This window comes from Panthera pardus, unplaced genomic scaffold (genome assembly GCF_024362965.1).
Source record: "Panthera pardus isolate Hobbes unplaced genomic scaffold, ASM2436296v1 HiC_scaffold_16, whole genome shotgun sequence".
Taxonomy (NCBI): Eukaryota; Metazoa; Chordata; class Mammalia; order Carnivora; family Felidae; genus Panthera; species Panthera pardus.
In genome coordinates, this window is record NW_026526721.1 from 65,100,598 (window position 1) to 65,114,407 (window position 13,810).

At 45.2% G+C, this 13,810-nt stretch overlaps 1 protein-coding gene across 7 annotated transcripts in view; it reads left to right on the forward strand.

Moving 5' to 3' along the window:
• Positions 1-13,587, forward strand: part of ADPRH (ADP-ribosylarginine hydrolase) — a 37,567-nt gene extending 23,980 nt beyond the window's left edge. For 5 of the 7 annotated variants that reach the window (XM_053903394.1, XM_053903397.1, XM_053903399.1 and 2 more), the window contains 6 exons: positions 1,487-1,576; positions 3,791-3,958; positions 5,298-5,387; positions 9,015-9,123; positions 12,397-12,561; positions 13,158-13,587. In XM_053903394.1, coding sequence (XP_053759369.1) covers positions 1,487-1,576; positions 3,791-3,958; positions 5,298-5,387; positions 9,015-9,123; positions 12,397-12,561; positions 13,158-13,242 — 707 coding nt within the window. In that variant the 3' untranslated portion in view covers positions 13,243-13,587. Of the gene's footprint in view, positions 1-1,486; positions 1,577-3,790; positions 3,959-5,297; positions 5,388-9,014; positions 9,128-9,662; positions 9,958-12,396; positions 12,562-13,157 lie in introns of those variants that run through there. The other 2 variants (XM_053903398.1, XM_053903395.1) reach the window with 2 other exon arrangements.
• Positions 13,588-13,810: the final 223 nt, after the last annotated feature.

Consider the following 13,810-nt stretch of genomic DNA (forward strand, 5'->3'; position numbering starts at 1 on the left):
GTGGCTTGTGCAGAGGTGGGGGCAGTAGAGACAGAGAGAAATATAAAGACTCAAGGGGCACCTGGGTGGCTCAATCGGTTAAGCATCCGATCTCGGCCCACGTCATGATTTCACAGTTTGTGAGTTCAAGCCCCACATTGGGCTCTCTGCTGTCATCCCAGAGCCCTCTTTGGATCTTCTGTCCCCCTCTCTCTCTACCCCTCACTTTCTCTCATTCTTTGTCTCTCTCAAAAATAAATAAACAAAAAAGTCTTTTAAAAAACCGAAAAAAGAAAGATTTGAGAGGTATTTTGGAGGTAGAGTTGGCTAGACAAGTGATGGGCTAAGTGTAGGGAGTGACAGAAAGAGAGGAAGCAAGGATAACTTCCAGGTCATTGCTTAACCCCTGGATAGATGCCAGTAAACAAATGACATGCAACTGATCACTTACAGTAGTGATAGATGTGGAAAGGGGAAAGATGTTTTGAAGGGGAAAACCGGGGTCTTTGGCAGCTGGCTCTGACCCTATCTGAGGAGTCAGCTGTGGTCACAATGATGAGATGAGGGCTAAAGTGTTTCAAATTAGCCAGGTCTTACTTCTGCTCAGTCAGATAAGCACAAAAATATGAGGAAGACTGTGGAAATGTGGCCCCACACATACATATGTGAACTCTTGCTCAAAACAAAGTAAACCGTGTTTGGGGCGCCTGGGTGGCTTGTCGGTTAAGCGTCCGACTTCAGCTCAGGTCATGATCTCACGGTCCGTGAGTTCGAGCCCCGCGTCGGGCTCTGTGCTGACAGCTCAGAGCCTGGAGCCTGTTTCAGATTCTGTGTCTCCCTCTCTCTCTGACCCTCCCCTGTTCATGCTCTGTCTCTCTCTGTCTCAAAAATAAAGAAAAACGTTAAAAAAAAAAAAGTTAAAAAAAAAAAAAGTAAACCGTGTTTGACAAGGAAATTCACCAAGCTTGTAATATTTAGTGATTTATAAAAACTTATGTGAAGGGAGGGGCGCCTGGGTGGCTCAGTCAGTTGAGCATCTGACTTCGGCTCAGGTCATGATCTCACGGTCCGTGAGTTCGAGCCCCATGTCGGGCTCTGTGCTGACAGCTTGGAGCCTGGAGCCTGTTTCAGATTCTGTGTCTCCCTCTCTCTCTGACCCTCCCCCGTGAATGTTCTGTCTCTCTCTGTCTCAAAAATAAATAAGCATTAAAAAAATTTATAAAAACTTATGTTAAGGGATATTTTTCTCGAATTTATTAGAGAAATATGAGTATCTTATGGCTTTATTCTTCTTTGCTTCCTTCCAGTGTGTAAAAACACCTTTAGAAAACTGATGGCAGGTTCTTCAGTTTCACAGCACTTAGGAGTGAGGTGGGCACCCAAGGAGCACACAGAGTGGATGCGCTCCCAAAGGCAGAGCTCAGGCTCTGCTGCCAGTGGACCCTGCTGTGGGGCCTGGAAAATAAGCCCCTGCAATCAGAAGTAATGAGATTCTTCCTCCTTCCAGATGCGGGTATTCGGATTCCTGTCGGACACGTGGACTACTTCGTCAATGGAGGCCAAGACCAACCTGGCTGTCCCACCTTCATTCATGCAGGTCAGAAAGCCAGAGAGAGTTGGGGTTTGGCTGCCCCAGAGGCTGGAATTCACCAGTAGCCTTTATGTTGAGTCAGCTAGTGTGGAACACAGGGGGGTCTTCCTTCTCATGTCCTTTGTTATGCCCCATAATGCCTTTCCCAACACTTATTGAATGGATGTCTTTGGAGCCCAGGAATTCCGGGGGAGGAGTGCCCGAAATTAAAAGCGTACACCATACTTCTCCTGGCCTACCCACTTTTTAAGCCCTGCAGTGATATATCATCACTCAAGCCAATAAACCCTATTTTTCCTGGGCCCTGATTTGTGGCAGGTCCACACTAGCTGCATCCTCTGCGGAGCTTAGTTGTGGTAGAAGGAGAACGACACACCCAAAGCTGGCTAGCTGAAGGTTCAATTCACTGATGACTTACTAAATTTGACAGTTCCCCAAAATTGTTTTTAAGATAATCTTGAGTGCATTCAATAAATATACATTTCTTGGGTGCCCAGGTGGCTCAGTTAGTTAAGCATCTGACTCTTGTTTTCGATTTGGGTCATGATCTCACAGTTTGTGAGTTCAGGCCCTGTGTCGGGCTCTGCATTGGCAGTGCAGAGCCTGCTTGGGATTCTCTCTCTCCCTCTCTCTGTCCTCCCTTGCCCTCTCTTCCTCTCAAAATAAATGAACTTAATAAAAAAATGTACAGTTTCTTTTCTAAATACACAATTGATGCTTGCACAACTTGAATTTGAACTGTACGAGTCCACTTATACATGGATTTTTGGATACAGTACAGTACTGTAAATGTATTTTCTCTTCCTTGTGATTTTTTTCAACATTTTCTTTTCTCTAGCTTACTTTACTGTAAGAATACAGTATTACACTTACACCAAATATGTGTTAATCAACTGTTCATGTTATTAGTAAGGATTCTGGTCAACAATAGGCTATTAATAATTAAGTTCAAGGGTCAATGTATTCTTCTAGAATGTTCTTTTTTTTTTAATTTTTTTTACATTTATTTATCTTTTGAGAGACATAGACAGAGCACAAGTTGGGAAGGGGCAGAGAGAGAAGGAGACGCAGAATCCAAAGCTGGTTCCAGGCTCTGAGCTGTCAGCACAGAGCCCGACGTGGGGCTCGAACTCACAAACTGTGAGATCATGACCTGAGCCGAAGTCGGACGCTTAACCGACTGAGCCACCCAGGCGCCCCTAGAATGTTCTTTTTGAATTCATTCTTCTTAGCATTATTTTAAATAATATTAAATTTGTCAAAAGCTAAGGACCAAGGGTCGTTTAATCTTCTCACATTCTTCTTATGAACATAGCCAACCTATCAGCATTTCTTACGGGAATTTTATCCTGATTTCTGATTACTGTTTTTAGTCTTTTCTTGCCTTACCAAATTTTTGACACTTTAAGGATTCTTTTGACAATTTTATTGAATAATCCCTAATCTAATTTACTAAATTCATTGATTATCCAAAAACATGTTTCCTTTCACAATTTGTAGATTTTCCAACTTTTTTTTTTTTTTTTTTTTTTTTTTTACCAGATGGGATAGTTTGATTTTAATGGCTTTTGAATATTTCTGTGATATTTCAGCGGCCACTTTTCATTTTTCTTCATAACACAATTTGAAAAGGGTTTGGTTTGTATCCCCCACCTCCCTGTTGCAGCTGGAAGGAGCTTGCCCATAGAGAGTGTGCCAGCCATGGGAAAAAGAAAGTTGACACACAGCTCGGATGTGGTTACTGGTCCCAGAGTGGGGGTCCCAAGGTGAAGGGGGACTCTGAAGACCTCAGAACCTAGAGCTGACTCCCTTGATTGTTTCATTGCTGGGATGAGTATCATGAGGTTATAAAAATTTTTGTTGGGTGTTGATGAAGAAAGTAAAATGTGTAGACAGATATTCATTGTGAGAAGGGGGTAAAGGTCACTAATTGTCTGAAAGCTCCCATTTTCTGAAAGAGAGTTTGATGATGATGAAAGAATGGGTCTCAAATTAAACTTTTTTTTTTTTTTTGATAGATTAAGCTTAGGTATCTCTGGAAAAGGAAAAGGAAGAAAGCAGTAGCCATGTCCATTAACATTAAAAAATGTGGCTCAAGAGACATCCCATGTATTTGTAGCCTGCTGGAATATAAAATTCAATAGAGTTATAATAAGTAGCATGGAGGGATTTTCATTTGTCTTAAACTAAAACCTTGGTTGTGTTTTTTACCCTGTTAAGGTTACAGTTACCTGATCTGTGATCACATGAGGGCCGTGTACCTCTACATCAGTGCCCTGGAGAATTCCTGTCCATTGATGGCCTTTCCCTGTGCCAACTACAAGGCCTTTCTTGCTGGAAAATGTCTGGATTGTTTTAACCCATTTCTGCTTTCCTGCCCAAGGATTGGTAAATGCCACCCCTTTGACTTCCTTTGACAATTTGGGGAAAGTTCAAGTCTTGCTAATTGTCACCTCTTTAAGTCCTGCTCTTCTGTGGTCAATAAGTCTATCCAACTACAGTAAGGAAATTCACCGATGAAATGTTCAGCCTGTTCCCACCTGGAGGATGGCATTTGGCCTTCCACATCCCACCTCTCGCCATGCATGCTGTTGCCTGATACTCTACTTGCTCTGCACACACCCTTCACACACAGCCCCTTGTCTGCAAGTCCAGGCAAAGGACACTTTATAAACATTGGTAGAATTCAGAACTGCTACCCCCACTCCCAGACCAGATGCTTGCCATAGGTCTTTCTAGCCAGGCCAGCCATTCTCCAATTCCTGGTAGATTCTAAATCAAGGTGTTGTGGGGAATCCCCATGAGTGGCACATATGGCCCCCTTTAGGGGTTTGAGGCTGTGGTGACCATGTGCCAGCTGGAGGGCTGCCTAATTGCTGGCTGGCTTGGGCACATTGCTGGATGACCCAGGCTAGTCTGGGGAGGGGGGCTGGGGAAAGGCTGAGGGATCTGACCTCAATTCACCCTGTGCAGGTCATTGCTGAGAACATCCTAGGGTTCTCCAAGGTGGTTTCAGGAAGAACTCTGGGGGAGTATAAATGGTTCCTTTCTCGCCCTCATTCTCCCACTTCCCACCCCTAGCTGCTACTCAGAACCGCAGCTTGACAAAATGTTAAAGTAGATGTAGCTTCCCACAATAAAGCAAATCAACATTACTTCCTACTCATTGTGCATATGCCACAATTTCCCCCAAATGTGATGGACCAGCCACCTCACACTTTCCCCAGCCTCAGCTCTCACTACACTTTCCCTGGCACTGAACACCCCAGGGATGTTCATGTTTCATGTTTCCTCACCCTGTATGCCTTTGTCCAAACTGTACTCCCTGCTTGTTATGCCCTTCCTTAACTTGTCAACCACTATTCTTCAGGTCAAACGCTTTCCGTGCTTTGTCTGTGAAGGATATAAATGCCGTTAAAACAACTGTCTAATAGATTATTTTACAAATTGGAGATCTAATCTCAAATTTCTGATACATACCTCCTGAGAATGGGCCAGATGATCTTAAAAAATGTGCTTCCTGTGTATTTGCGTGTTTATCTTTGACTGGACTGAACTGTATGTATCCTGGGACCCACCTTAGGGCATGACATATAATGAGCATACAGTGTAGTTGTTTGCAGAATGAATGGGTGTGCAAATTAATCAATATGTGGTTGCGTGCCATGGGACACTGAAATGGCCTCCTCAGGGATCTTGTTTTTTGTCTTTGCCTCTGTATTTCCAGGGCTGATGGAACAAAGTGGTGTTAAGATACAGCCGCTTCCCAAGGAAGTGAAAGTGTACCTCCGGACCACTTCCATGGCTCCGTACTGTGGTGAGTGGGGGGTTTGTGTGTAGCTCAGGTATGCTACTGTGCTGTTCTGCAGAGTCCAGGGCTCTGGCGTGGGCTGTGTCTAGCATGGCATGGGAGCTCAGGCGTGAGGTGAAAGACAGGCGCAAAGATGTCATAGGAGGGGTGAGGGGCAGCAGCTACTGGTCTTAGACCCTAAACTTTCAGAGCTAGTCCAACCCATGCTCTACTGCAGATTATCAGGTATCTTGCTGTCTGTATACTTATCCTAGTTCCTCCCCACCTCACTTCAGTGTGGGTTCTCTGTAATGTGGTTTTTGGGAGCACCCTCTGGCTTCATCCTTCCTGCATACTTTTTTTCACCCCCTCCTCGATGCCCATCTTATGTGTCTCCTACCCTGGCAGCCCTGTTAGGTCAGGGTCTCTAAGGAATGTTGAACCTTGCTCTCTACTCTACTTCCCCTACATACACATACTCCAACTATTTACTGTTGCTTCTAACCACTATGCTTCACTGAAGCTAAGATACCAGTAAAAGATGTTAAATGTGAGAGAAAAATGTGTCTTAGATTCTATGAAATATTACAGGTTGAAGCATCATTTTCTCCTATGCTGTTTGCATCTTAAGTAGAGTGATTATACTTCCTTAGTGCTTGTTATCATAGGATCTTGTCTGGTTTATTGTGTGTATAGGATAAAAGTATGCTGGCTGGGATGATAAATTGTACATCCAAATTAACTCTGATATTCTGATCAGCTTGTGTCTGTTGGTGGAGGGATCTTTCTTTATGGCCATTCCTTCCTTGGACCAGAACTCCTGTTGCCATGTGATATGGAGCCCAAAGTTCAGATTGTGGTCATACAGACTTGGATTTGAATGTCAGCTTCTCCACCTACCAGATGTGTCATCAGAAGGAAGTTACTTAACCTGGCTGAACTCTCCATCCTTATGTAGAAAGTGGGAACAAAAACAGTATCTACTTCAAAGAATCAATTGTGAGGGTAAAATAAAATAGTATACAGGGAGTTGCTAGCACAGTGACTGGAGCTTGATAAGTAATAATTCCCTTCCTTTTATCATTCAGAGAACTGGGGGAGACTAGATGCAGGTGTTTATCATGCTAGAGAGAATTCATGGCTACCTCTTAGGAACAAGTGGATTATAAGAGTCGACTGTGGGCTTCTCACATATATCTGCTCATTTGACAACCCCACTCTAGTTAGCTGTGAGGACGGGGAGGTTCTGAGAGATTAAGCCTTGTGCCCAAGGCTACACAGTGGTGCGGAAAAGGCAGAATTCAACTCAGGTCTTCTGACTCCAAAATCTATATTCTTTCCATGTCACCACCTGCCTCCACACTGGCTTCTTTGCCTCTGCTTCTGAGAATCTGCTCTTTACAACCGTATTTCTTGGATCCTCTTTTGTCCTCACCGCCCCCTCCAGAGGTCAGCCTGGGGGAGGATGCTTTGTCCAGTGGTGGAGGCAGCGATGCCAGGACCAGATGTCCAGTTTTACTTCCAGTTCTGGGACAGCTTCACAGCAACCTGAACTGGCTCCTTCCTGTCTGCTCAGTCAGGGACACACATGGCAGGGAGCCTGGGGCACACTTGAGGTTAGAGGCATTTCAAAGTCCCTGCTGAGGCAGACTCACACAGCTATAATTTTTCTGACTGTTTTGTATTTGTTGTGAGACTCCCTCTCCATGCCCCAGAAGCATGGCCCTATCTGTTCAAAAACCTCACAGAGCTACAGAAAGAAATAAGCCAGCCCGAGTACCTGCTTTTCTGCATGCTCTGCGCCTTGCAATTCTGAGCTTTTTGTTCTGAGCACTGAAGCTGGGACTCTCCTCTACCTGGAGGGATAGGCCATCCACCTGGTAGTTTGGGTAGTACCAACGGCCTGCAGCTCCCGCTCTCACCCACTCCCGGGCCCCACGCACTGGGTGCCCATCGTCCCGCTCGGCCTGCCTGGGTCTCAGCAGTGTTCAACAGGACAGTGGTCACCCCTGACCCCTGCCAGACATGCACCAGCAGGGCAGAGAACCTTCTCCAAATAGTTTTTCTATTGTTTTCAACACTATTGTTGAAAACAAATAGTGTTTCTATTGTTTCTAAATAGTTTTTCTAACAGTCTTACTTTTCCCTTTATAGAACAGTGTTTCACACAAAGTGCTTTCTCTCCATTACCTCATTTAATCCTTGCCAATGTTCTGTGAGGTGATATCGAGGGTTGTAGATGAAGGAGCCAAGACACAGAGAGGTTCAGTGACTTAGGGAAAGGAAACAGCGAGTAAGCAGCGGGGCCAGGCCTTGGATCCAGATCTCCTGATCAACCATCCAGGGCTCTGTCTGCTGCCTCCCATGTCTGACTCCTGCACTGGAGATTGGATTCCACTACTGATTCCCACCCATCCAGTGTTAGTAGACCTGACCCTCTTGGGGCTTCCAGATAATATAAAGAGAGAAGCAGAACTTTAGGAAACTTTCTTAATGGGTGAGATCTGCTGGCAAAGGAAGAAGTGGTATAATATGTAAAAGTCAGCCAAGAGAATTCAATTCCTAAAGCTTATATAATTTAGCTTTTTTTCCAGATTTCAGTTACCCACTACAATTTAGCCCTTGCCCATTACCTTAACAGTCTGCATCCTCTAGCAAACAACTGAGAAAGAGACAGAAGGGGCATGGCACTGGATGTGTTCCTCTGTGGAGAGGAAGCATACGGTGCTCTCTTTTCTTCCATGTGGGTTCTTGGCATCTTAGCACCTGTCAGTGAGTCTTGTTACCAACTCCATTAGCCCAGATGGATCATAGCACTCCTCCAGCTTAGTGGTGAGTGTACCAAAATCCACTTGGTGTCCCCCCAATATTTGCCTTTGAAACATGACAAATGAAAAAGTACAAGTAGGGCAGAAGTGAAGAATTGCCTGTCCAGCTATGTCCCGATCACCAAAGAAGTCTGTGGAAATGCCCCAAGACTAAAGATACTGCAAAATGCCACCAGATGGGTCTCCCCCTTAATAAGGAAAGGATAGGAGGTTAGGGAAGCTGTAATTCTTAACTTCTCTTGCCAGAGAGACAGCAGGGGCATCACCATGAGCCAGGCTCCTCGTCTGGTTTATGTCAATGACGCAAGTTTGAGAGCCCCAGGATCGATGCTGCCTGGGAGGGTGGAGATGCCATACAGGCACCCAGCTGCCACAGAGAGGGAAATAGTCATCTCCTACACACAAGTGGGCTCCCTGACACTGTGCATATGGAGGGTTATTTTAGGAGTTAATTATTTAGTATAAGAAAGATCCTTTTCAGTTCTTTTAAAATCACACCACCGAGATAATGTCATCAAGCAGGGAGGAGTGGGACATTCTAGCATTATAGGTAATAATAAAAACTAACATGTATTGAATGCTTCCTAGGCACAGACACTGTCTAAGGACTTTTGTATTAACTCATTTAACTCTCATTCAGACCCATTTTTATTATCCCCAATTTACAATGAGGAAGCTAAGGATCTGGGATGACAGATAATCTGCTGCTAGTCAACGGCTGTTAAGAGGTAGATCTCAGATCCCTGCACTGCTGCTCTCCGGGGCTTTTTGCATGTTGTACCCACTGACCTCTGGCCCAGGCATCTGCTCTGCTTTGGTTTCCCAGTGCATCACAGCCTCGTGGAGTTTTACTTGCAGGAGCCAAGAAAGAAGGATACCTGTATCTCCATCACCTTCCTTAGCAGCAATGTTACTTCCTCGGTCGAGATCACCATGTACGTAAGTGTCCCGCGTTACATGCACACATCTCCCACAACAGGCCCTGTGCAATCACTGATGGGTGACCCGAGCCCACTGGGCTGGAGGTGGGGGTGAGGGCAGCACCTACTACAGATGCACCCCACAGACACATGGTGGGCAACTGTCCCAGGTTCAGGATCAGTATTGGGTCCAAGGATAGTGTATTCAGACAACAGCAGCTGAAGCAGGCAGACAGCAGTCATGGGATGTCTCAAAAAGTGGTGAGAACAAAGTAATTGGGTCCCCGATAGGAAACAGTAGTCAGGACTCCAGGAAGGCCACGTCAGGGATGTCAGCAAGCAGGAGGACCTCAGCCACTAGCCCAGGGAGGGCTGGCCAGAGACTGCGAAGAACCTACTCTTGGAAAGTAGGTGAGTTAACTCTAGGTGAGTTAGTAGAAGTGAATCACAGGCAGAGGGTCAGTTAGCAAATGAGTACAAGGTGAGGCCAGCAGGGCTTGATGCCAGGTGGTGCCAATCTCTGGAACTGGGCTGAGCATTTCCTTCCCTTATAGGGTCACATCTGGGCGTAGCGGCTGGCAGGACCACACTTGAGGTGGGAAGACAGAGAACTTCACCTATAGGAAGGCTCAGGCCTGGCAGGGGACAGGAACTCAGCAGCAGTGGTGCATGTTTCTTTAAAAAGCAATTGGTTAGGGGTGCCTGGGTGGCTCGGTTTGTTAAGCTTCCGGGTCTTGATTTTGGCTCAGGTCATGATTTCACTGGTTCATGGGATTGAGCCTTGCATTGGGCTCTACGCTGACAAAGCGGAGCCTGCTTGGGATTCTTTCCATCTCCCTCTCTCTCTCTCTCTCTCTCTCTCTCTCTCCCTCCCCTGCTCATGCTTGCATGCATGCTCTCTCTCTCAAAATAAATAAATAAACATAAAAAAAAAAAAAAGCAATCGGTTAGTTACTCCCAAGCCAGCAGGAGCCAGTCTAATCAGAGAAGTAACTGTCTTGGTCAGAGTACAGTCCAGAAACCAGAGTCCAAGCTGGGAGTCCAATAGAGGGACTTCAACCCAGGGAACTAATTACAAATGTGTTGGGAGGGCTGGAAACCCAAAAGGAGCGTGAGGCACTGCAGAGATCAGCAACGGAGGCCACTCCGCCTATGGGGTTGGAGGAAGAAAGCCCGGAGGTGTTTGTAGAATACCAGCAGGATCTGGAAGCAGGCAGGAAATATATCCCCTCTGGAATCACAGTCCAAAGCAGTCTCCCCACTGTGCGTGCCTCCTGCAAGTTAGACCTCACTGGAACCTGCTGGCAGGGGAGCCTGAGAAGTGTGGTTAGCAGGGGAACGCATGAATCACAAACACGGAAATGACCAGTGCGTGTGCACAGAAATGTACAATTGTCCACAGTGGCAGGTGCCATGAGGACAAGTGAGACAGAGCCTGACCAAGTGTGAAAAGGTGATGTTTGAGGAGTGTTTGAATTGACATTTGAGTAGTGATTCACAGGAGTTACCCAGGCCAGGGGTTAGTGAGAATATGGCGCAGGGAGTGGAGAGCAGGGGGTGAGGCATTGGAGAAGGAAGCTGGGGGAGCAGGGGTCGCAGCTGAGGGCCAGACTGTGCCAGGCATTGAAGGACAGGTTAGGGATTTTTATTTTTATCCTGAGAGCAGTTTGGGGAGCCACTGGGAATTTGAAGCAGGAGAGTGACCGGATCAGATTGGAGTTTGGAAATATTTCTCAGGCTGCAGTATTGGAGGTTAATTGCACTACCAGGGAAGACAAGTTTCCACTGAGAGGAGCACATTTCTGGATTCCCAAACACCCTGCCACCAGCCAGGGCTCCAGCTCACACAGGCCAAAGAGAGAAGTCCCGCAGGCAATCAGGACCCCAACACAGATTTTCAGGTGCCCACGTTAGTCTTGCAGATTATAGCTGAATAATTTTCACTACATCAGTTCAAGGTCACATTATTTCCACAAGGTGTTTTCATTGCTTCTTGGTTGCATGGGTAAATGAGCCAACATTGGCAAGGGTCCTGACAATGACACATAAATAGCCACTCATTAGAATCACCTGGAAAGCATTAAACACCACTGACCCCCAAACCCTGCCCCAGGCCAATTGCAGCAGAATCTCTGGGCATAGCCTCAATCACTACACTTTTTTTTAAATGTTTACTTATTTTTGAGAGATAGAGACACAGCACGAGTGGGGAAGGGACAGAGAGAGAGGGGAGACACAGAATCCAAGGCAGGCTCCAGATTCTGAGCTGTTAGCATAGAGCCCGATGTGGGACTCGAACTCACGGAGCATGAGATCATGAGCTGAGCTGAAGCCGGACTCTTAACTGACTGAGCCACCCAGGCGCCCCTCAACCACTACACTTTTAAATCCTCCCTGAGTGATTGGAATAGATATCTACAGATTCTTCCTTCTCCCCAAAACAATTTGCATTACTCTTTTGAAGAAGACTATCAGAACATGGTTATCTTCAGTTCCTTGTTTGTTGGTTTTTTTCTCTCTTGCAGATAGAAATTGAAAAAGGCGGGGCTGGGGGGAGTTTATGTGTGAGTCTACTTTCTATAGCTTTGTGTGTGAGTCTACTTTCTATAGCTTTGTGAAATCCCAAGGTTTCCTTCTAATTAGAAAATTTACCCAAACCAGGTCTTTCGGCCACTTACTCATAGCGTCCTTCATACCCTGTTAGTTTGCAGGCTCCTCCATTCATGCAGCTTCTTAAAGGGAAAAACCTTATTTTTTTCCTCTGAAGTATTTCAAAACACTTCTAAAATTAAAAAAAAAAAAAAAGGAACAGCTTTTAAAGTTGTACAGAATCTTCCTCAAAAGAAAAAAAAAAAACTAGGGGCGTTTGGGTGGCTCAGTTGGTTAAGCCTCTGGCTCTTGATTTCAGCTCAGGTCATGCTCTCATGGTTCATGAGTTTGAGCCCTGAGTTAGGCTCTGCGCGGACAGTGTGGAACCTGCTTGGAATTCTCTCTCTCCCTCTCTCTGCCCCTCCCCAGCTCATGCTCTCTCTCTCTTTCTCTCTCTCAAAATGAATAAACATTAAAAAATATTTTTAAAAATCAACAACTATTTTCTGAGCCATGTTCAAAGCTGTGAGTATATGTGCAAAGGGACTGGTTAGTGTGATACAAAGGATCACGGTCCCCACCTTCAAGGAGTTCTTTTGTGCATGAAACTAACCAATGCTACCAGCGGAACCCCATAGGAGCCAAGGGGAAGCAAAGGCCAAAAGTGCTTCAATAACTTAATTTCCCTTTCCCTTGCAGACCTAGACAGCAACTCCAGGGGAGAGGAATCATAGCTCACACCAACGCTCAGTGCCAGATAAACCAAGTGAAATTCAAGTTTCATTCTTCCAACCTAGTTTGGAAAAAAGACCGGACTACCATTGCTGGAAAGTTCTGCACTGCTCCTTTGCCAGTCAATGACAAGTAAGCCCAGAATCCACACCTGCCCCATACATACCCACAAGGACCAATCCTGACCTGAGATGTGACATTTGTTGAGGGACAGTCTCATTACAGAGATTAGCTTCTTCAACAGAAATGACAAAGACCTAGGGTTTTCTTGATTTCCTATGGGGCCATCTTGGGTTGGAGGTGTTCAAAAGCCAAAGAGGGTAGGCTTCAATTTCCCATTCCCACTTCAATATAAGAAACTTCATTTTATCTGATATACAGCTGAATAATTTTATATATACATATAAAATCTATTTTATATATGTCTTATTCAGTTTCTACATACGATTTATTGAAACAAAGACTTCTCATGCATAGTTCCTCCTCCTTAGTCTCCACTGGTCACATTCACAGCTGTGGATCCACCTGTGCCTCTAGCACAAATTTATATTAGTCTTACCACCCTGGGCACTTGGAGGACAGGAGTAGTAGACTCCTATAATAGACAGCTATAGGCTTCTTTCATCTGACATCATGGTAACACAAGAGCACACAACTCCTAGCCCTCTTTCCTGAGCAATCGGGGACCTGCCCTGAGCGCATACCTTCTTGTTGCTCTTCTTTTGCAGCAAACAGACTGTCTGCTTATCTGAGCCAGTGAACTTACAAGCGAGTGTGACTGTTTCTCATGACCTGAAACTAAAGTGTGTATAGTATAAGCCTGGGCAGGATGCATCTCCCTGGATTTCAGAGGTCGGGAAACTATGTTCAACTTACTCTAGGCATTACTACTAGAAAGAAGGCAAAACTCATGGTTATTTTCCCCATAATAGCCACCTTAGACGGGAGAGATAACTCATTCTATCAGAGCTTTGTCTCTGTTACCAATTTGAACAGCCTTGCAAAAATACCGCTTCAGCTTTTCTATTCCTACTTAACTGCATATTAACTGCAATTGCCCCATATCCTTGAACATCTGTGCCTAGGATTCAATGGAAACATTCACAGGAACAATGTTTTTTTAAAAAAAAAATAATAAAACACCATGGAATATCTGAATTATTTCATTGTTTTATTGGAATGGAATTCTGTGATGTATAGAAATGTGGTTTTCTATAGGATGGAGAAAACAATAGGCGCTGAATTCTCTGTATTAAAATTGCAATTGAGAAGAAGTGCTTGGAACAGGAGAGGGGATGGAGGGCTGGGAAAAGATGGCACCATTCACCATTCCTTACCATTGCCTTCTCTTGATATCTGGAAGGTTTGGGGAATCAGAGAG